Raw genomic sequence first — 24,277 nt, 5'->3', positions numbered from 1 at the left:
AAATGTATAATGAAAAAAGAGAAATTACATGCTATATACCTTGCGTAAATACTATTCATAAACATTGTTCTCATCTAGTCAATGTTGCTACTAGTTTTTTTTTTTCATTTTATCGATTTAATTTAATTCTAATATATTAAAATTAGAGTTTTGATTTTATTTATTTAGTTTGGTTGTAACACTATACAAGATTTCATTGACAGCATACGTGAACACCGTTCTCGAATGATCTAGGTTAGCATTATTATTACATTTTTTTTCCATCTAGTATCTTAAAAATTAGCATTTCCGCTTCATTCAATTAGTTTGACATAATACCTATACATTATTCTACACTTTCATGTGGCAGTGGAACTGGTGTGGAATTGATTTCTTATCTTAAATTAAATGGATATTAAGATATTAAGATTTTGTTGGAAATGGATCCCACAAAACCAAGTTACTATTATTAGAAATATAACCAGATACGACAAAGAAAGAAGATACACATCAAAGCTACACCCACACGCATGTGAACTCAATTTCAAATTTAGAGTTTCACGGACATGATTCTCATTGCACTTACATTTTATAAGGTCCAAAAATAAAAGCCCAAGATTAAAACCCCAAGATTAAAGCCCATTTACATACATGTATTCTTTTATCATCATTATGACCTTATCTATATCCACTTACATTTACAACTGGTGAGTTGTTACGGACGTTTTCCGCAACGGACCGATTGGCTATCTTCTCGTGGTACGATGATGATCAGACCCTCGATAAACTCGCAGGGATGATCACTGTTTTGCTGATTAACGGACGTGTTCCGTTCAACGACAAAAAGAGAGCAAAACAAATTCTTGATGCACACAGCACAGGATAGGTGTAGGCAAAATATTTCATTCATTGATTATTCTATCATATGCAAATACTCCACATATTTATAATATGTGGGGATACAATGATACCCGAATAAATCAAATCTAATAATATATAAACTAATATGAGAAAGATAGGGTGAATCACAATTAACTAAATAGAACAATATCCTATGGATATTTTCTAATAATATGTAGAGGATGATCGTATCAGACTCAAATAATACTGGCAGTTCGAAATAGAATATGACTTAACTAACTTAGGACGGATGAGATATTATTTTTGTATTGATCAAAACTCATTGTCGGTTATAGGCAATTACAATAAGTTGGTCAGTCTTGGCTTTACTATTTTGTCTTTTCCCATGGATTATAGTCTATAGACGCAATTCTTACGTTAAATTATCAAGTATCAATTTCACTGATTTGTATCGATTTATAAGTTGGTTGGAAAATTCTTTCTTCAATTAAAACCACAATTGCTACCGTTAAGGATGAAGTTCCTTAACACGGATAATTTGCGTTGAACGGGGAGCTTGTTAAGAAAGGAAAGATTGTAATTAAGATCAATTACCTAAATCGCGTAATTGACAAAAATAAGTTTCATAGAATAGGATTATTCTTTTTCCCTTGTGCAAGACTTACCATGTAAATTGTGTTATACTCCCTATTTATAGGGAACTATATTCAATGGAATAATCATCCTTTTCATACAAATCATCTTCTATGTCTTCTTTTGTACCGATTAAAATGGTACAAGAGCAGGACTCATCAGAAACATATCATCATTGTCCCTAACCTTTCTCGACCCTTTAGCCAAAAATCTGCAGAAAACCACCCAAATAACCATGTCAGAAACTGATAAAACAATAGGCTCATCCCAGTCGGATGAGATTGCCCGGCAAATCACCGAAATCATGAGCAAAAGTTTTGCCATGATGTTACCAACAATAAACCAGAAGACACACATGACCCACCGGAACCACCAAAAGCCTACAAGATCGATACTCAACCTCTCCACATCGGAGGAAACAAATTGAATGGGGAAAATTACTCCACATGGGCCGTATTGATACAGACGGCGATAAGCGGCAGGGGGATGGTCTCTCACATAACCGGAGTGCCGGGCCCCCCGGCGGCCGGCGCGGACAGATCTAGCCTTCCCGCAATGGCAGCAAGCCGACCACTGCGTGTTTACATGGCTCATACAAAACATCGAACCAAGGTTGGTCAACCGAGTCTTGAAGCAGCCGACGGCCAAACATATTTGGGATGCATTGGCCGTCACGTACGGGAGTGGAGGAGACAAGCTCCAAGTATACGACCTGTACACTAGAGCAAGTATGGTGAAACAGGGGAACCAATCGTTGGAGGAGACTTGGAGTACCCTACAAGATTTGTGGTTATCGATAGATCAGAAAAAAACCATTCAGATGAAGTATCCCAAAGATATCGAGTTACATGAGCAATTCATCCAAGAGCTAAGACTTTATCAATTCTTAACTGCAATTGACAATAAGTATGAAACTACAAAGAGGGAGATAGTAAAGATGGAACCACTTCCCTCAGTGGATCAAGCCTACAATCTGGTCCAGCGTGAAGAAACCCGATCTCAGTTGTTACATCCCGGAAATTCAAACAATGGAGTTTCTACGGACGGTGTAGGGGCTGGGCTCGCCGTTCGAGGACGGTGTAGTACTCCGCCATTTCCTTTCCTACTTTATTACTCACTCCGTCCTACAATACACTCTTTCCTTTTTTATTCGTCCCACAAGAATATGCACTTTAATTCTAATTTTGGAAACTTTTTTCTGTCTAATGAGGTGAGACTCATTCTTTACTAATAATACTTTAATTACTTTTTCTTTTTACTTCTCTTATTTTACCAATTTTGCATTAAAACTTGTATAGAACCCAAAATGTATATTCTTTTGAATTGGAGAGTATTCATTTACTTAACTCAGTGTATAATTTTTTTTAAATTCCATACCGAAAAGGAAACCCCTTCTACAGAGGAACCGAGGTAGTACAGTTTTATAGAAAGTGTCATCATTGGATAATTGAGAACAAATCTATATTTCATGGATTATCATTGTTCTTCCTTTGTCAATATTTATAAGTCCAATCTGTTAACTTCTGTGATTCTTTCTTAATGTGGAGTAATTTGCGATTCCGAATTTTTAATAAAAGTTACCAAATAAAAATTTTAAAATAACAAAATTATGATCTTAAAATTATACCCCTTCCGTCTGTCATTAGGAGTTCCATTTGGATTCAGGACGAGTTAAAAAAATGTAAAGGAAAGTGAGTGAGAAAAATGTGGAACGTGGAGTCTAGTTTTATAATAGAAAGTTAGTAAAATGAGTTAATGGAAAGTGGGGTCTATCTATGATTTATAGTAAAAATGAACCAAAACTCCTAGTAGCAACAGACTAAAATAGTAAATCAGGACTCCTAATGATTAATGGAGGGAGTACTATTATAAAATCTTTTAAAAATTGATAAATATTCGTTAAAATTTCAAAGAGTCGCTGGGAAAAAATAAATCAAAAATCATGTGTTTAAATTTGTTAAGTACTGCTAATTACTCATTCCATACCATATTAATTGAATTATTTTTATATTTTAAATGAAGTCCATTATCTTTAACAAAAAAGTAAATCTCTCATTCTTATTTTATTTTCTCCTCCTTTTAGCTCGGAAGTAATATATCAGTATCTGCAAATTCCGGACACGTTCTAATGAAGCCAAAGGGGATAAAGATTAAAATATCTCACTGTTGTTATCTCTTTGATGATGGATCCCTCTCGTCGATGAATGAAGGTTCGATTATTCGCTCAGCTCGCACCTCTCTGCTTGAATTGTTCTAGAAGCTTCGTATTTTTTGTGAATTTTGAGAATTGTGAATTTACCCTAATTTCTCACTTAGCTCAATTATTGTTTTTGAGCATGGGAATGGGAGTTTAATCTGTTTTGATTAGTGGTTTATGTGTTAATTCACTAATTAGTGTGATATTTATGAGCTAATTTTGATAGTTTATGTTGTTGGAGTTCTTAGGTGTTAGTGGGTAGTGATGTGTTTGATTGCTCCCTTTTCTTTGTTATATGTCTTTTAATTACTTAAAATTAGGCTTTTTTTGCTTATCAATTAAGAAGAAGATTGAATTTTGCATTGGTGTGTAGGGAACTGTTGGATTCTATTTTATGTAATTAGTTAACTTTATATACCTCTGTTTATATGAAGATTGCTATTTTGCTTTGTTCTGTTGCGAACTGTTTGAATTGTGTGACCAACTGCTTGAATGTGTATCCTTTTGCATTTGTTACGAAATTTTTTTAATTTAAGTTTGGCTCATGGATTATATTAGTCAATGCGTACTTGTTTTGTTTCGTTGATTGGTGTTTGCTGACCCTGTCAATGTCTTTCCTGTTCTTTTTTTTGGTTTGGTAGTTTTTGGTTCGTGTAGAAGATTTTGTGGGAAATGGATCCCACAAAACCAAGTTTTATGATTTAACAAGTTTGGTGGAATTATTTTTTGGCGTTGGACATATAAATATAAGACACAGAAGAGACGCAAGAGAGCTACACCCACTCGCAGGTGAACTTGATTCAAACACATAAAAGTAGTACATTGTTTGAGTTGTGTTTTCTATTTGTTTGTTACTACGTTTAATTGCTACTTATGTGGTCGTACTTGATTTCAAATTTAGAGTTTGTAATATGTAAAGTCTTAACCTAAAATTTGTTCTGTATTTCAAAAATATTAATCTGTCCTGCAGAAAAGTTGATGAGTATAATTTATTAATGTTTAGAATATATAGCCGTCACCTGATCTAAATTTGAGATGAAATATTTTTATAAAATTGATGAACTTGTCTGATTAAACCAGCTGCATGTCAACCATAAATTTGTAATTAGTTAACTTTATATGCCTCTGTTTTTATGAAGTTCATAGCATTCTGTTAAACTTAATATGAAGATTGCATTTTTCTGTTGCCAACTGTTGGGGTTCTGTTTTGTGCAACCACTTAACTAAGTCTACTTGTTGAATGAATGTCTTTGCGAAATTGTTTGTAGAAGTTCTACTCTCTGAGTTTCTTCATTGTGGCCGGTGGATTGCATTAGTCAATCAATGCATACTTGCTTTTGTTTTGTTGATTGGTGTTTGTTGATGCTGTCAATGACTTTCCTTTTCTTTTCTTGGTTTGATAGTTTTTTACTCGTAATATCTTGTGGGAAATGGATCCAAAGACATGAGAAGTTGACCCTAGTAATGGCTGGGAATGCAAGATTTGAATTGACCTCGGCCAGTCCCGGACTCTGGTTTTGCTGGTAACTTCCAAAATGGGCAAAGGGGTTATTCTGCCTCCTCTTTGGATAGGTCGACGACAAGTTTCAGAGATGAAATCGAGGGAAGAAACTTTTCTTCTGGGAAGGCGAATTCTAGAGGGAGTGCTACAAACATCTTCAGGAGATGCAACTACATTATCTCAATGTCTGATGTTGGATCCATTTGTTATTGATAAAAAAACATGCACAATTTAGTGATATAAGGAGTGTTCTCGGATATTGTTTGCAGTAGTTCAGAAGATAAACCCTTTTGGTACCGCTCATACAATATATTAATGTGTTACTTATTCAATAATCAACACAATATATTAAAAATATCAAATAATAATATGAGTATGTTAACACAGATCTATCAACCCAAACTGCATCTGAAATTAACCCAAACTACGAAATTCATTTGAAACTTACTCTACGTGACAAAATAATGACTTGAACAGACAGGTCAACAAAGTTAGGGGCCAACATCTCTTAATTTTATAACAAAATTTGGGTTAAGTGAATTAATAGAATGTAATATACGATTATCAAAAAGTGAAATGAGAATTTTAATTATGGATATTTGTAAATGGCAATATGAGATAGTAACGGCGGATGTAGAGAGTAAAATAGATCGGAGAAGCTTAACTCATTTATTTAGTATGTCATGACCTGGAAAATATTGTACTGCGTATTAGTTTTGTATAATTAAAAAGGGCTCCTGTGCTGAAAGTCTGAAACGGAGGAAGTTTTTGGGCTCTCATTTTATTTCCTTGGGTGGGAAATGGGCCCAACACTTGTAAAAGGAATTAATTCTTGGACTCTTATTTTTCATGGCCCAAAGCCATTTGTAAAAGAACTTTGATACTTCCTCCGTCCCACTACAAGTGATGGATTTCTTTTGAACACAGAAATTAAGAAAATGATATATATTAATTTAAAGTGGAGAGAGTAAAGTATGAGAAAGAAAAAAGTAAGATAGAATAAAATATGAAAGGAGAATATGATAAGAGAGAGAGAATAAAGTAAGAGGTGATTGAAGTTTTGTTTTTAGCTAAAAAAGGAAATTGATCGCTTGTGATGGGAAGCCCAAATGTATCGCTTTATATTTCACATTGTTTATTTATTAATTAAAATTCATGAAAACTTTAATTAATTTGTTGTCCCGCCCTAACGAGAAAAATATTAAATTCATCCAATGCAATCCAACTAGTATTTGGTGTTGTTCCAAATATAAATTTTAAAATTAATCCTCAATTTAAATACGTTGAGTACTATGTATAGTACTTTAATTAAATTCAGACGAGAAGAAATTATTTCTCTCAACAGAACAAATCACACTACACAAGCATGACTATTTAATCAGCGTACGCACTCCCCTTCGCGCAATCAACAATTATTAGTCATTTGGTGTTATACCGAGTACTACAATAATTCATCACCACATCCACTTGATTACTTACTCAAAGGTTCATATTTCACCAAGTTTACAAAGAACTAAAAGAACTCACCGTGCTCCAAAAATATTATTCGTGCAAATCTCAAAATATTTAATTCCTTGCTCTGCGAGAAATTAAATATTATTTTCAAAATATTCCTTTGACTCACCGTATAGCGTTCATAAAAAAAAATTTAATATCAAAAAATTGCAGATGTTACAGTATAAGACCAAAAAGTTTATTTAGGCAAATGTACGTGACCAATTTTGAACTTTAGTATGTTTGTTATTATAATGTTATTGTTGCATGTAAGATATCACCTAACGCCTTCTCAAAATAAACTATAAATGTTTTATTCTAAATATAAATGTAATATTTGAATAATATATTAGACCTCGCGTGATCTGAACATAAACTATAAATGGTTTTAATAAAGTATTGGTAGTATTAGACCTCATGTGGTCTTAATATAAATGTAATATAAGAATAAATCACAAATTCGACTGATAAACAACTTTTAGTCTTATCACCGATAAAAGAGCTTGACTATTCCATTGAATAAGATATGTGATTCACATTAAACACTTGTACACAATACATTCAATCATTTCTCTTCATAAAGATGTTTTCCAATTATCATCGTCTAACCATTCAACACGCCAAACTCTGCCGTGTTTTTTACTCTTTATTGTTGGAATATAGTATTATTTTAATTTTGCGTAATAGGGCATCTCCTAGTTTGTATATAAATAGGCAAATGAAGTAGAGTAGACAGACAAAAACATTAGCCATGAAAACAGCATACCTTTTTCTTGCATATCTTTCTCTCCTAACACTGTGTCTATGTCCGTGCCCTTCAAGAGCAGCCACAAGTGAAGCAGACGGTTTGTGATAGGGACCTGATATTCTATTTTATTCCAGAAGGAAGCTGATATTCTCTCCGTATATTTATTTAGTTTATTTATGTTTTAGTATTATTTAGTTGCTATGATTTTATTTACTTTCCCTAGTGGTTAGGATTTGATTTGCTTTTGATTTACATCCCTAGTTTATAGGAGATCTTTTTGTACCACACATATTATAAATATGTGTGGAGTCTTTTATTATTATCAAACAGAATGAAGAATTAAATTATTAATCTCGTTCTCTATTCTGGCGTGAAAATGCTCCCTAGAACCTCAACTAGGGTTGTTCTTTTTCTCTCTCTACAAATTCACTCAAATAATTCATCCGATAGGCTAAACCCTATCAAATTGGTGCTTTCATTAGGTTCTCATCCTCGTATTGATTTCTACCACCATGTCTGTCTTGCTGTCAAACTCTCCTCCTCGGTTTTCTGGTGTTAACCCCGTGAGATGGATTTTGGATGTTCAGGAGTATTTTGACTATCATTTGTTTTCTGATACTGATCGTTTGTTTTTTGTGAGGTTATTGTTTGACCATTCAGCATCTGTATGGCTCCACAAATATCGATGCTCGAATCCTAATTGCTCATGGCAAGAATTTCTGGATCTTTATCATAACTTTGATGAGGATGCCATTTACTTCGCCGAGATGAATAAGCTTCTTAACAAAATTTCGGAGGCAGTTGCATATTTAGCAAAAAAGGAGGCCATGGCTAAAAAGGAGGCCACATCTGATTCTGTCATCGAGACTATTTCCAAAAATGACGATGTGTCAACAACAAATGTGAAGTCTGATCCCATCATCGACGAGACGGAAAAAGATGACGACGAATCGCCTCAAGCGTTGGATGAGGCAATGGCTTTGGTGGAAACCAAATGTCCCCCACAATCTCATAGCCCAAAATCAATGTTTTCATCATTGGTTATGTCACTGAAATCGTTGAAGAGATCTCATGCCCGAAGACGGTTTCTCCATCATTCGTTGAGGTCACAGTCTATACAATTTTATTTGAAGATCTAAACAAAGACAACGAGATGGAAGATTATTTTTCCGACTTCCACCTTGAGGGAAAGGTGGTTTTCAACGGTGGGGGAGTTGATAGGGACTTGATATTCTATTTTATTCCGGAAGGGAGCTGATATTCTCTCCGTATATTTATTTAGTTTATTTATGTTTTAGTATTATTTAGTTGCTATGATTTTATTTACTTTCCCTAGTGGTTAAGATTTGATTTGCTTTTGATTTACTTCCCTAGTTTATAGGAGATCTTTTTGTACCACACATATTATAAATATGTGTGGAGTCTTTTATTATTATCAAGCAGAATGAAGAATTAAATTATTAATCTCAGTTCTCTCTTCTGGCGTGAAAATGCTCCCTAGAACCTCAACTAGGATTGTTCTCTTTTTCTCTCTACAAATTCACTCAAATAATTCATCCGATAGGCTAAACCCTATCAGTTTGATAAGATGGAAATCCAGCCTATCATCATCTGATTATCTCGAGTCGTGGTCCCTCAACGACATCAGCAACCACTGCAGATGGATTGGCATTCGCTGCAACGACGAGGGATCTGTCTCTGGGATTGATCTCCCCGATTCAGACCTTGCAGGGACATTGGACCTGTTCCATTTCAGTGCATTGCTGAATCTCACCACTTTCAACCTCAATGGGAATGCTCTCAACGGCTCCGTACCAGCTGCTCTTGGAAAACTCACAATGGTTTCCAAGGCCCCTTGTCACCAAATATCACTAACCTCTCCAAGTTGAAGGATCTTCGCCTCTCCCACAACTTCTTCTCCGCCAACATAATTGATTCAGTAAGCCTTATTCCAAGCCTGCAAATTCTAGAGCTGTGCAATAATTCATTTGTAGGAGAAATCCCTCCTTCTATGGGCCTACTCATGAATCTCCGAAGTCTAGACCTTGGGATGAACAGATTCAATTCCTCCATTCCCTGAGAACTCGACCTGTCATGTAACAAGCTAACCATCTTAGATTTATCCCAGAATTCACTCTCGGGGTCATTGCCGCCATCCTTTTCAAATCTGGGCAATTTATCTGAGTTGAGACTTTATGATAATAGGCTGACTGGTGAAATATTGACATGTTTCATCACGAGTTGGAGAAAACTAATCTGGCTAGACATTGGATTTGGAGACAATGAATTCAGTGGGAATCTTCCATCAGAAACAGGCTTGCTCACAAACCTCGAGTATCTGGATCTCTTTGATAACTCGTTTTCAGGCAGCATACCACCAGTAATAGGAAACCTACAAAATTTGGTTGCGGTGTACCTTTCAACCAGTAACTTTTCAGGTGAAATACCGATAGAGTAGGAAAACAATGCTTTATATCCTCAATTTGCAATGGATACTTTTTAAAAGGAATGCAGTACTCATAAATGTGCTATTAAAATGCTATGCATCTACTTTTTTATTTATATCCTTATTAAATTAAAATAATTGTTTGTAGGTTTAATACCATCCACCATTGGAAATCTTACAAATCTGGATTTCTTAGAACTCTCTTCCAACAAATTAAATGGTGAGCTCTCATTCTCCTCTGCAACTTGGCATTCATTAAATAATCTTGTGGGCATTTTTATAACTCACAGAATACATGGCATATTATGTCATTTTTATAATAGTTATAATGATTTCCTATATGCAAACTAGGCAGATTGGACCTGAATTTCATTAGGGTGAATAGTTATATTTTCGCCAACACTCTTATATCTGAAAATTATGCTAACTTGATTTAATCATTATGATTTTTGGGAGTTATTTCATGAATGATCGGTCATCTTGACAACTGACATTTTGATTTTATATGTGGTCCCTCTACTGTAAAATGTTAATATCTAATGCAGATAACCGCCATATTGTTACAATGAGTAAAATGTCATGTATGTGTATTTGTCAATATAAAGAAATTTGATTTATGTCCTTTTATCTTTCAAATAAATTGTTTGAAGGTCCAATACCATCTACTATTGGAAATCTTGCAAAACTGTTGTCCTTGGTTCTCTCTTCCAACAAATTAAATGGTGAGCTTCCAACTTCCATCTGCAATTTGTCACGGCTTTATTATCTTCTTCTCTCAAATAATACTTTGGAAGGAAGAATGCCACAGTGCTTTGGGAACTTCAGCGGATCTTTGACCATCTTTCATCTAAATGAAAATCAACTTAGTGGCCTCATTCCATCTACCTTTTTCTAAGGACTGCCCTCTTATTTCCATCAATCTGGGTAATAACAAATTCCACGGACGATTACCTAAATCCTTAATCAATTGCCGAAGTCTAAGGGGTCTTGACATCGTAAAAAACATAATACAAGATGAATTTGGATGGAACGCCTCCCCAAGCTTCGAGTGCTAATGTTGAGGTCTAACAAGTTTGATGGAAACTTATCACATGCTTCACCCATGAAACTTCTATTTCCAATGTTACAAGTTCTAGATATATCTCATAATGCATTTGTTGGCTCTCTCCCGAAGAGATATTTCAAGAATTTCAGAGCAATGAATGAGGTAAAGCAAAGAGATGACACAAAGAGTTCCTTCGACATAGAAAATGAAAAAACAGAAGATGACTGGTATGAAGATTTTGTGGATATGATAGTCACCATGAAAGGTCGGGATCAGTTATTGAAAAGACTATTGGAAACGTTCACAACAATTGATTTATCCTCTAATAGTTTCTCTGGAACTATTCCACCTTCCGTAGGAAATCTTAAGATTCTCAAATATTTGAACCTATCCCACAATAGCCTCACAGGACATATACCTTCATCTCTTGGAAACATGAGCCAACTCGAATCGCTGGATTTGTCAACAAACAAACTGGAGGGAGAAATTCCGGGTAAATTGACAAGGTTGACATTTCTTGCAAAATTAAACCTTTTAATGATAAATCTTGTTGGGCAAATGCCATTGTCTAATCAATTCTCTACATTTGAGAATGATTCATACATTGGATACTTGGGATTGTGTGGACTTCCGTTGACAAGAAAATGCAAAGATGATGATGGTCAATTGATGCAGCCTGCAGAAGAAGAGGGTGAGGATGAATATGAATTCATAGATGGATTTGGTTGGAGATGTGTTGTGACGGGATATGGAAGTGGATTCGTAGTTGGGATTGGAATTGGTTACATGATTATAAGGAGTGGAAGGCCAAGATGGTTAGTGGAATTCTTTTTCGGGGTTGGTTATACATATAAGACGAAGAAGAGACACAACAGAGTTGCACCAACACGCAGGGGAACTTAGATTGGAAGAGAAAGGAGGATTGTGTGCTTTCCTTGTGTTTAATTTGGGAATCTTTCCCTTGTTGTTTCGAATTAACTTTTTTACGTTTTTGGATGTCATGAGTGCTTGTGTTTGAGTTGTGTTTCTACTTTTGTGATTGTGCTCAATTTCAAATTTGGAGTTGTTGCAGTGTATTATGTTAAGAATTAAAGCTAACTTATGTTGTGTATTTTGCAAACTAAAATTTTAAAATAAAAAACCCCTTTTTATTTGTCCTAGTGAGTCGACTTATTTTAACACAAGTGATACCCGCAAGTGTACGTGGCTAGTGTAGCAATTAGCAAGCAAGAGTACGTAGACAAATTTGTATCAACTTAACTACCACGAACAAACGTTGACATAGATATTCGGTTCTGGGTAAGGAAGGAGTCTTCGATTCTAGATAGCAATCTACAAATTATATGCTTTGGGAAAAGATATAGTTTTACCTTAGTGATAGCTTAATAACCATTGAGACCCTTTGTTGGCATAGTTAGGAAATTAGTTGAGCATAAGATAGTTGTTATCGATCCCGTAGGATTCTACCATTCTCATCCTTGATCTACATCCGTTTTCTCTTATTTGCTTTTAGTTCTTCAGTTGTTTTTAATTGTTTTTACCTTGCTTTTAAGTAGATTTAGAAAACCCAAACTTTCCGATTCATCTAGATAGTAGTTGAGGTTGATTCGTGGTAATTAGGTTGACACTGATTGTCTCTTTGGATACGATACTCTTTGCTTACTATTTGCTACGTTAGCCGCGTGCACTTGCGGGTTTACTTGTGTTAAAAATAAGTTGAGTCACGGCGCCAATTTGTGAATCGATAGAATGAACAATAGCAACCAAAAGCAAGAAATGTGAAGCACACAAGCAATTACGTGGTTCGGATGAATCCTACGTCCACGGGAAACTCAAGATCCGATTTATTCAATGTTGAACCAGATACAAGATGAAGAACAATCAATAGAGGTTCACCACAACTACAATCTCCAAATCCCTAGCTCAAAAAACACGATTGAACCAAACAAAACTAACCAAACAGCTGTGGCTATTTTCACCTCTATCCTCCACTGCAATCTTGATACAGATGATCCAGCTCGAGCACAAGTTTCTTGATCTGAGTTCTTTGCCGAGAGAGAGAGATATCAATGAGAGAGAGTTATATCTGTTATTCTATTTTCAATTTCTGACTAAAATGAGTATATATGTGTGGGCTCACAACTGCTCCAACAAACTTACTCTACTCCTTCCAGTCAGCTGGCCCATCTGTTATGGAACGGCCCAAACATCCAATTTGTTGAATATTTGTGAACCAATACCCAACAAAATTAAATCCACCTTGTTAGAAAAAGAAACAAACTAACGGAAGTCTAACTAATTTTCGGAAATGGATCAAAATGGAAATACATGACTATTGGTTTTAAATGAAAGGAATACATTCTAAAACTTACCATAATTTTACTCAAATTTTTTTTCTGTAGGATAGATTATTTTTTTTGAAAATATAGAACACAATTTTGCAATACCTCACAAAATTTATTAAAGATACTAAGAAAATTGAGAAGTAGCAATTGAAAAGGTAAAAAGAAATAGAAAACAAAACTCAAACACAAGCAGTAGTTCCTAATCAAACACAAGACATCACACAATTCTCCTTGGCTTCAAATCAAGTTACCCTGCGTGTTGGTGCAGCTCGGTTGCTTCTCTTCTTGGGCTTATATTGATAACCAACCCCGAAAATGAATTCAACCAACCATCTTGGCCTTCCACTTCTTATTATCATGTAACCGATTCCAATCCCAACTACGAATCCACTTCCATATCCCATCACAACATATCGCCAACCAAATCCATCTATAAATCCATTTTCATCATCTTCTTCTTTAGCAAGCTGTATCGATTTCCCATCATCCTCTTTGCATTTTCTTGTCAACGGAAGTCCACACAATCCCAAGTTTCCCATATATGAATCATTCTCAAATATGAAGAACTGATTAGATCGCGGTATTTCTCCAACAAGATTGTTCACTGAAAGGTTTAATTTCGCAAGAAACTTCAACTTTGTCAATTCACTTGGAATTTCTCCATCCAGTTTGTTTGTTGACAAGTCCAACGATTCAAACTCACTCAAGTTTTCAAGAGATGAAGGTATATGTCCCGTGAGGCTATTGTGTGACAGGTTCAAGTATTTGAGAATCTTAAGATTTCCTATGGAATCTAGAATATTCCCAGATAATTTATTGGAGGACAGATCAATTGTTGTGAAGGTTTCCAATAGTCTCTTAATTAACTGATCCTGTCAAGTTGAGCCTCATCTCCACGTACCTTAGAAACTCATAATCTTCAATTTCTACTGGCTCAATCAAAGCTATGAAATTGTTGATATATATTTGAGGTAGAGAGCCTAGAAATTCATTATGGGATACATCTAAAACTTGCAACTTAGGAAAGGGAAACTTGCTTCGTGAAAGAAGCGACATGTTACCACCAAATATGTTAGACCTCAACACTAGCACTCGGAGCTCGCATAATCCTTCTATCCAAAAGGGAAATTCATCTTGGATTCTATTATTTCCAATGTCGAGACCCCTTAGATTTCGGCAATTGATAAAGGATTTAGGTAAATGTCCGTGGAATTTGTTATCACCCAAATTGACGGAAATGAGACTACAGTTCTTAGAAAAGCTAGATGGAATGAGGCTACTAAATTGATTTTCATTTAGATGAAGTATGACCAAAGATCTGCTAAAGTTTCCAAAGCACTGTGGCAGTCTTCCTTCCAAAGTATTATTCGAGAGAAGAAGATAAGCAAGGGATGACAAGTTGCTATTGGAGGATGGGAGCTCACCATTTAATTTGTTGGAAGAGAGATACTCCCTCCGTCCCACATAATTTTACACACTTTGATCCGGCACAGGTTTTAAGAAATGTAATGGAAAGTGAGTTGAAATAGTTGGTGGGATGTGGGTCCTACTTTTAAAGTATTAGTTTTATAATAAAATGTGAGTAGGAATGAGTTAGTGGAATATGGGGTCCACTACCAAAAATGGTAAAAGTGAAATGGGTAAAATTATGTAGGACGACCCAAAATGGAATGCTGGGTAAAATTATGTGGGACGGAGGGAGTATAAGGTATCCAGATATGGAAGATTTCCGATTGTGGATGGAACTGGACCTGCAAACAATTTATTTGAAAGATGAAATATAAATCAAATTTTATTGTTCAAAAAATGCACATGGATGTCATTTTACTCATTGTAAGCAGATGTTAACATATTGTGGTAAAGAGCCCAAGGAATATAAAGCATTGTTTTCCAACTCATTTGTGTCCTATCGTGAGTACATATTCAGAGATGTATAAAATGTCACTAGTATGACATCTAGCACGTGAGTAGCTATCAAAATGTGGTATTTGACCAACAAGTGCAAATGAAGGACGGGAGCTCATCATTTAATTTGTTGGAATAGAGAAATAAGTTCCCCAAATTTGTAAGACTCCAACGGTGGATGCTATTGGACCTTCAAACAATTTATATAAAAGATAAATAAGCTCATAGATCATAATTCTTAACTTTTAAAAATGCACATGCATAGTATTTTGACCACACATTTATGAGTACTACATTAAATCAAACTGTGGTTCTGATCAAACCGTGATTCTGATCGGTACATTAAAAAGATCTAAGCCATACAAATAGAGTTGGTGGAAGACAGATCTAAACCATGGGTATTGTGCCTACAAAATAATACAAAGATACAATCTAGGATTGATTGAGTTGTGAGATTATTTTAGTCATAGGGGGTTAGCTATGACTAATTATCCCATGATTATCCATCTAGGATTGAATTGTAGAATTGAATCTCATGAACCAAACACACTGCATATTTAATCTGAGATACAATCTTGCAAACCGAACACCCCCTAACGTAGGAACTTCTCAATGTTCATGTCCTTTCGTATCCATAGACCAGAGTATTTAAGTTAATATCCCGAATTCCCGAGTTACGGAATTCACTAACTTGTTTCCACTCACTTTTCTTAATATTTTTTAAAATCCATGCCGGGAAGAAGTGGTACTCCTTATGGTGGGCAGAGGGAGTAACATTTTGAGGTAGAGGGAGCGCACAAAATCAATATGTTTGTTGTTAACATTATTCAAGATATGTCAAGTAGCAGATAGGGGATGAGAGCTCACCATTTAATTTGTTGGAAGAGAGATATAAGTACTCCAGATTTGTAAGATTCCCAATGGTGGATGTATTGGACCTTCAAACCATTTATTATAATATATAAGAAGGTTATAAATTAAATTTCTTTACATCTAGAAATGACATAATGTTTTAGGTTTATATTGTGATATTTATAAAATGTCACTTCATACTAGTATGACATCTTGCACGCGAGTAGCTATTAAAATTTGGTATTTGGCCTACAAGATTATTCAAGATATGTCAAGTTGCAAATGGAGGTTGAGAGCTCACCATTTTGTTTGTTGGAAGAGATATCTAAGGACCACATATTTGTAAGATTTCCGATGGTGGATGGTATTGGACCTACAAACAATTTATTTTATAGTTAAATAAGGATATAAATCAAAATTATTTAATTTTAGAAAGGTAGATGCATAGCATTTTAATAGCACATTTATGAGTAATGCATTGCATTCTTTTTTAAAAGTAAAATCAAACCGAAGAATAAGAAATTCACTAAGGATATGCCTAGTTGCAAATTAGTACTCCCTTCGTCCACCATGTAAAGGGTCATTTTGACTCAGCACGAGTTGTAAGAAACTGTTTGACTTTGTGAAGAAAAGTAAAGGGAGAAAGTGAGTGGAATGTGAGACCCATTTAAAGTATTAAATTTTTATTGGATTGTGAGCGTAAAAAGTTGGCGTGGGATGTGGGATCCGCATACCAAAAATGGAATAAAGCAAATGGTTATTTAAATCGTGTACAAACCAAAATGGCAAAAAAGTTCTTTAAATGGTGGACGGAGGATATTGCATGTGAAATTATTATTGCCAAGGAATATAAAGCATTGTTTTCCAACTCCCCACTCAATTGGTTTATGATTTGAGGTATTTCACCTGAAAAGTTATTGGTTGAAAGGTCCAGCCCCATCAAATTTTGTAGGTTTCCTATCTCTGGCGGGATGCTGCCTGAAAACGAGTTATTAGAGAGATATAGATACTTGAGACCAGTGAGCAAGCCTATTTCTGATGGAAGTTCCCCACTGGATTCATTGTCGGAGAAGCTGCTCAGGAATCGAAGCTTTATCAAGCGGACGATCTCTGGTGGAATGGCGCAGGAAAACTGATTGTTGGAGAGGTCCAAGTGAATGAGGCTTGTGAGGTTTCCAATAGCAGCCGGTACGGAGCCGTTGAGATAATTCCCAATGAGGTTGAAAGTGGTGAGATTCAGCAATGCAGTGAAATGGAACAGGTCCAATGTCCCTGCAAGGTCTGCAAATGGGAGATCAACCCCAGATATGGATCCCTCGTCGTTGCAGTGAATGCCAATCCATCTGCAGTGGTTGCTGATGTTGTTGACGGACCAAGACTTGAGAGAAGCAGAAGATGATAGGCTGGATTTCCATCTCATCAAAGCCTCTGCTTCACTTGTGGCTGCTCTTGAAGGACACAGACAAAGTGTTAGGAGAGAAAGATATGTAGGAAAAAGGTATGCTGTTTCCATGGCTGATGTTTTTGTTTATCTACTCTGCTACATTTGCCTATTTATATGCAAACTAGGAGATGCCCTTTTACTCAAAATTAAAATAATATATTGCACAAATATATCTGAAAGCTTCTCCAATAACATTTTCTAAGTCAAGTCAACTCTAAAGTATAAAATTTCCAGAGTGCTAATTGTAATGATGTGTTAATATGTTCCAAGTCAAGTCAAGTCAACTTCAAAGTGTAAAATTACCAAACTTTTGTTGCCCCACTAGAAATGAGGGCAGGCTTAGTCTTTGATAGGGTAGAGAAGTGGAAAATTGGTCAGCTTGCACTTGCAAAGATAGTAACACACAATAAATTAAGTAGAAACAGAAACGAATAAATAGGCCAGTATTGAGAAATAATACATAATTTTCTCAAACACAAATCCCTCTAAATTTTCGTCCCAAACCTTATTCTATGATAGTTTGGCGTGTGGAATGGTTAGTCGATGATAATGGCATAACAACCACATCATCTCCAAATTATTAAGATCACCAATCTCTTTGGGTATAGTACCAAAAATACACTCTCTGTCCACGACTAATCGACAGTACTTTTTTTTGTCCTTTCATGATTATTGACACTCTTACTTTTTACTACTTTTGATAATGCCCCCCATGTTCCACTAACTCATCCCATCATCCACTAACCTTTTCTATCCACTTTCAATTACATTTCATAATACTCAACCCGAGTCAAACGGTTCAATCAATCGTAAACAGAGGGAGTAATCGTGTAATTATCTCATAAGGTTTAGAAAAACCCTCAACTTGATTTCTACCCTACAAGATTTGGACAGAAGGTCTTAAAGAATTGTTCAGTTCTATGCCTATAAACCGGTTGAATTTTGTTCCATTTTGAAATTGATACGGTAGACAAGTAAGAGAAAAAAGCACACAGTTCTCTTTCTTGCACTTCTTATGTCAACTAAATATCTATCTATGAATTCATTCATTATATCACCTTCTTTGTTACGAAAGAATTCGCAACTGAAACAGGGGCGAGAGATTCGCCGGATAAAGGTCCGTTCGCAGAGATGAATCTCCGTCGAGCAACCGGATTTCCCACGCCAATAAGGTTTTGGCCGTGGAGAAGGTAACTTTGCGGAAAAGTAATGCAAGGGAATTAAGAAATTTCTGATATATTGATTGATTTCATCAACTCACAGAATCCCTATTTATATATCTAAGGACCCTAGGTTTGGTTCGACTCGATCATACCGGGAAAGAACCAACAAGAAAACCCGACACGGAGCTTATAATTACGCTCAACTCAAAAGGAATTAAATAAGTCCAAAACATAAAGCCCATAAAAATAATCCAAATACTAAACTAACAGGACACCAATTAAAATAATAAAAGTACTACACTAACGAGACACAAAGTCTCCAAACATCACCGGCTTCTTCTGTTGCCGCTTCGGTCTTCCATCTTCCCTCGGTTCCACTTGGGCCTGGCCCTTTCTTCCCTTCTTCCTTCGCATTCCCGCAACATTCTCTTCTGACCTCGCCAAGACGTTGTCACTGTTATCCTGCCTCACGGAAGTGTCTGTCTCTGTTATCGGGGCACTACTCGTATCATTCTTCTTCTTCTTGTCATAAGAGTGACAGAAGCTGATGGAGAAAACACATAACCCTAGCTTCTTAAATTCTAAAATTTATTAATAATATCTGAAACTGATTGTAATACAATGAAATCCATTATTATATAAGTGGTTTGAAACCCTACCGATTCAGAAGGAAGTAACAAAATTACAGAAAAAAAAGCCTGAAAAACAAATAAAAGGACAATTTAGTAACTTAAAGGATGTTCGTTGGTCCATCGAACATCATAGCACATAGATGCCTTTGATTCCTCAACCTGTTCCGCCAGCATCACGTGAATTTGACGCCATAATTCAAGTCACCCCAACACAATCAACGTTTTTGGCCTCATTTGCTGGAACTGCATCAACCATGTTTGCACAATTGATATAAAAGGGACCAAAATAGTTCAATTTTTTTTTTGGTAAAAAATTATTGGCTAAAAAGTCATACTATTTCCATATAATTCACTAATAATAACATTTTATGAAAACTCAAGTCACCAACAGTATCTAAAAAAGTTCAAGGGATGAGATGATTGTACCTTATTTTAGGTCCGTCTCCATTTGGATACAAGCACAAGACTCCTAACGTAGAGCCAATCTCCAACAGCATCAAAGAAGTTGAAGAATGCAAATCTACATGATTTCTTTAGTATGAAAGAACCAACAACTCCCCAGAATCCGAAAATAAAACCAAAGGCCATTGATATGCCAACTTCTTGCATAAAAGATAGGTTGCTGCCTTTCTCATCTGTTTTTTCTCTCGGATTAGGGGTGGATGGCTTCAAGCTATCCTCGGGGCACAACGCCAGAGGGGGGCCACATAGTCCATCATTCCCAGCATACATGGAGGCATTGAAGCTCTGAAGTTGAGTACTCGTTGGAATTTTTCCGTGCAATTTGTTGTTTGATAAATCAAGAACAGCCAAATATTGTAATTGTGCCAAGCTCGTGGGTATTTTCCCAGACAATCGATTCGCAGATAGATCTAGACATTCTAACATCTTCATCTGTCCAATATCTGGAATTATATTTCCTGTGAAACTATTCGATGATAGATTCAAGGAAATCAATCCCCTCATACTGGAGAATGATTGGGGAATGTTACCACACAATCTATTGCTTGAAAAATCAACGAGTTTGAGAATTACAAGATTTCCCCTGTATTCCGATTCATGGCCCTTCCACTGAACCAACGAATATGCATCGTAGTACTTTGGCATAACCACATTTGGAAGATGATCATTGTAATAGAAATTCAAAATATAACCCCTACGACTTATATTAGTTGGTATATTCTCTTGAGCCAGTGAAGTAAAATTGTTGAAGCAATCGGGTATTCTCCCAGACAAGTTATTTACAGACAAGTCTAGAACTTTAATATAAGTAAGATTGCATATCTCAACGGGTATACTACCAACCAATTCATTTCTTCCAAGGTTCAGAAATTCCATATAATACATCTGGCCAGTCCAAGTGGGAATCTCACCTGTTAACTCATTCCCTGCAACATCAAAAAGCTCCAATCCTTGGCAATGTCCCAAACTAGAAGGAAACCCTCCAGACAACCTATTACCACGCAACTGCAGTACAAAGAGATCGCGTAGCGACCCCAAAGAGTGAGGAATTTCACCAAAAAAACTGTTGTTAGCCAAATTGAGATAATGCAAGTTTGGCATTTTCTCCCAGCAGTTGGGTACCTCTGCAGCCAGCTGATTATTGGAGATGTCAAGTAATACAAGCTGATCATGTCGAGTTTTGCAAATAGATGAAACTGAACCAAAGAATATATTTCCACTCAACTGACTAATTTCTACATTGGCAGGAAGTAATGGAATATGACCTGAGATACTATTGTTAGTAAGATCTATGTCCCGAATGGAAGATGAGAGATTCATAACAATGCCGGTAATTTGATTGTCGAAAAGATATATGGCTTCTACCAAAGGGGATAAACTCCACAACCATGTTGGGGCTTCATCTGCTATATTAGCTCGAGAGAGATCAAGGAGTGAGAAATGTTTCTGAGTTTGAATCCATTTCGGAAAAGATGGACCGACATTGCACCCTGACAACAATATCTCATTCAACTGAAAAGTAGGACTCCAATCAGGAGCAAAATGCAACACCAATGAATTGTGGGATAGATCTAATATCTCTAACTTATCAAGCTTGGCGAGGTGGGTTTCAGAGACTACGCCATGAAAATTATTTCTAGAAAGATCTAGAACACAAAGCTCAGAGAGCTGGCCAATATATTGAGGAATGGATCCATTGAAGTTGTTTCCCCCAAGGGATACTTCAGTTAATGCGGAAAATGCTCTCAGGTCTAGCATCGATCCATCGAAAATATTATAAGCTAAGTCCAGAATTTGGAGTGATTCAAATATTCCTTTCCCAGATTATTTCCAAATAAGTCATCAAGGTCTCCCTTAAAGCCATTACCATAAAGAAGTAAGGCGCGCAAATGACCTAGATTGGACAAAGATTTTGGGATTTGACCTTCAAGCTTGTTACCAGAAAGATAAAGATCTTCAATAAGAACTAATCTCTCTATGAATGAATCAGGAATTGGGCCATCTAAAGCATTGCCCGAAATGTCCATATACACTAGATTTGTGCTTATGTTAGATAACCAATGGAACGAGGAAGAAGTGAGATTATTACTATACATACTTATGACAGAAAGAGATATAGAAGAAGAATTTACAGAAGGTTCAGCATCCTTTATGTTACAAGAGTTCAAGTACAATTTATCGAGGGAACGAACACTTAAGATATTTTGGAGCCAATTTGTATGACTTAAGTCGATTTGACTCAAATCAAGATAAGATAACTGAGAGAGACTTGAAAGCCAATCAAGATTCTCAATCCGCAGAGAGTTAAATGATAGAGAAAGAGATTGCAGATTGGTAAGGTTGCCTATCTGAGGAGGAACAATCCCAGAAAAGTTAGAACGAACCAGATACAAGTGCTGTAACTGTTTCGTGGAACCAATGAATTTTGGGATTGGGTTGCCTCCAAAATCATTTGAGCCGAGATCAAGATAGTTTAAATGATGCAACTTAAGCAAGGAAGAACCAACCTCACCTCGCAATTTGCCACCATAATCATCAGAATTTAGTCGGAGGGCGATGACATGGCCAGTGGTGTTGCTGCACCAAACACCATACCATTTGCAGCATTTGTCGCTTTGCCACGACGAGAGACAGCCATAGTCATCGATGAGGCCATTCTTGAAGCTTAGAAGAGCTTCTCTCTCCCTCTCTATGCATCTCACTTCTGCATCTCCTAAAACAAACAAGCAGACTAGGACGAAAAGAAGAAATTTGATTGCTATTTTTTTATCAGAAATCATTCTCTCTATATTCTTTTATCAGAAGGGATGTATAATTGTGGGATACACCAATGTCTCAAGTGTAACGGTTTAAATAGACCACACTACATCTGCAAGTCAATTTGAAAGATAAATGAAGAAAGTGAAGCACGACTAGGTTATGATCAACAATAATGTAGAAATTGTTTGATGATAATTCATGTAAACATAATGTAGCAATTGTGGTTTTAAATGACGAAAGACTTTTCTAACTTATACACACACTAGTGAAGTGAGGTGTGACTAAGTTACAACCAATATAAATCAATGAAATTGATTCTTGATAAGTTAATCAATATAAGAATTTAATCAAAACAAAAAAAATACCCACATGTACTTTTTTTGTCTTATTCATGAACAAGACAAAAAGTCAAGAACCCATTAAAATGAATTTATTAGATTAGATAAGTTATTTAAAGTTAAGAAGTGCAGATTAAATAGTATTGATTTGAGAGTAATAAGGCTGTGACAAGAAAATAATATAAGTAGAGAAAGTAGGAAATATGGGGAAACTCTATGTCCAATAAAGCCAACATTTTCTTGTCCCGTTAATGAAAAATACATAATGGAGCTAAATCAAATAAAGCCACATATTTTCTTGTCCCATCAATGGCAAAACATGACTCTTATTGTGGGACGGAGGGAGTACTATATATGAAATGATACAACTATGAGGGAACTTCTAGAATTAGAAAAATTACTCAACTACGAGAACGGAGCGATATTTGGGAAGCCTAAAAAAATGTAAACATAAAGTAAGTTTTTTGGATTGGTGGTCCAATTAATTTTCAAAATAATGTGAAATGAGTAAATTTTGGAGGAAAAATAGACAAAGACTATTCACAAGGCATATAATATCTTTTTTGAGTTGGTCATAATGAAGTAAGCAAAAATTGAGCGAATTACTTCCGACTAAGTCTTTTTTATTTAATCTTTAGCCCCTTAACCGGCCGTGAGTTCATTTAATGCAACGAATAAGCAACAAAAATACTTTATACTCTCTAGGTTCCAAAGTAGTTAAACCGTATTCTTTTATAGGCCGTCCTAAGGTGGTTGAGTTGTTTCTTTTTAAGCAAAAAAAAACTTTATTCTCTATTCAACCTTACTCTTTTTTACTCCCTCCGTTCCATAGTAATAGAGTCATTTTGCAATTTTGGTATGTTCCATAGTAATAAAGTCATTTCCCTTCTTAGTAAAAGTCAACAAATTTTTCCACATCTACTTTACTCTCTCTTACTTTATTCTCTCTTCATCTCTCTACCTTTTTTCATTTTCCACTTTACTCTCCCTTTACTTAACTCACCTAACACAAATTTTCTTAATCTCCGTGCCGAAAAGAAACGTCTCCGTTACTATGGAACGGAGGGAGTATCTTTTATTCTTTTATACATCACTCTCTTCACTTTCCCCTTTGTCCACGCATCAAAATAGTAAATTCAGTTTTATGAATAATATAAAAACCATTAAAAAGAAATAATTAGATTAAATAAATTAACTCTAGTATCAGAGATACACATTTCCAATTTTTTATTGTCCTATTATTTAAATACATCAAACAAGCTTTTCCAATGCAGAAGCATGCTCCCTCCGTCCCCCATTAAGAGTCAACACTTTTTCATTTTTACCCGTCCCCAATTAAAAGTCACACTTCATTTTTACCATAAATAGTAAGTAGGTCTCACATTCCACTAACTCAATTCACTCACATTTTATTATAAAACCAATATAAAAAATGGGTCCCACATTCCACTAACTTTTCTTTACATTCATTA

General features: G+C 35.6%; 5 protein-coding genes and 1 long non-coding RNA gene across 6 annotated transcripts; 2 read left to right on the top strand and 4 right to left on the bottom strand.

The window, feature by feature from the left end:
- The first annotated feature begins 3,559 nt into the window (after positions 1-3,559).
- On the top strand, positions 3,560-5,474 carry LOC125216359. Its single transcript, XR_007175402.1, has 3 exons — positions 3,560-3,683; positions 4,312-4,459; positions 5,074-5,474. It is a non-coding gene; the product is annotated as an uncharacterized LOC125216359 (long non-coding RNA).
- A 5,409-nt stretch (positions 5,475-10,883) lies between these two features.
- Positions 10,884-11,807, top strand: LOC125209623 (receptor-like protein 33). The gene has a single exon (XM_048109213.1). The coding sequence runs from the start codon at positions 10,884-10,886 to the stop codon at positions 11,805-11,807; it is 924 nt and encodes a 307-aa protein (XP_047965170.1).
- Positions 11,808-13,491: 1,684 nt separating this feature from the next.
- Positions 13,492-14,305, bottom strand: LOC125209622 (receptor-like protein 9DC3). Its single transcript, XM_048109211.1, has 2 exons — positions 14,151-14,305; positions 13,492-13,990 (listed from the first exon to the last, which is right to left on the bottom strand). Exons 1-2 carry the CDS (start codon positions 14,303-14,305, stop codon positions 13,492-13,494), a joined length of 654 nt encoding a protein of 217 aa, XP_047965168.1.
- Positions 14,306-15,305: 1,000 nt separating this feature from the next.
- Positions 15,306-17,519, bottom strand: LOC125209621 (MDIS1-interacting receptor like kinase 2-like). The gene is made up of 4 exons (XM_048109210.1): positions 16,913-17,519; positions 16,308-16,379; positions 16,022-16,092; positions 15,306-15,344 (listed from the first exon to the last, which is right to left on the bottom strand). Exons 1-3 carry the CDS (start codon positions 17,517-17,519, stop codon positions 16,025-16,027), a joined length of 747 nt encoding a protein of 248 aa, XP_047965167.1. The 3' UTR covers positions 15,306-15,344; positions 16,022-16,024.
- A 2,654-nt stretch (positions 17,520-20,173) lies between these two features.
- Positions 20,174-21,465, bottom strand: LOC125209620 (receptor-like protein EIX1). Its single transcript, XM_048109209.1, has 2 exons — positions 20,281-21,465; positions 20,174-20,212 (listed from the first exon to the last, which is right to left on the bottom strand). The coding sequence occupies exons 1-2, from the start codon at positions 21,463-21,465 to the stop codon at positions 20,174-20,176; spliced, it is 1,224 nt and encodes a 407-aa protein (XP_047965166.1).
- A 23-nt stretch (positions 21,466-21,488) lies between these two features.
- LOC125209618 (receptor-like protein EIX1) lies at positions 21,489-22,487 on the bottom strand. Its single transcript, XM_048109208.1, has one exon. It carries the CDS (start codon positions 22,485-22,487, stop codon positions 21,489-21,491), a length of 999 nt encoding a protein of 332 aa, XP_047965165.1.
- Between the last annotated feature and the right edge of the window lie 1,790 nt (positions 22,488-24,277).

This window comes from Salvia hispanica, chromosome 3 (assembly GCF_023119035.1).
Source record: "Salvia hispanica cultivar TCC Black 2014 chromosome 3, UniMelb_Shisp_WGS_1.0, whole genome shotgun sequence".
NCBI lineage: Eukaryota > Viridiplantae > Streptophyta > Magnoliopsida > Lamiales > Lamiaceae > Salvia > Salvia hispanica.
Note: the sequence above shows the minus strand (reverse complement) of the source record. Positions and strands in the feature narration are given on the sequence as shown.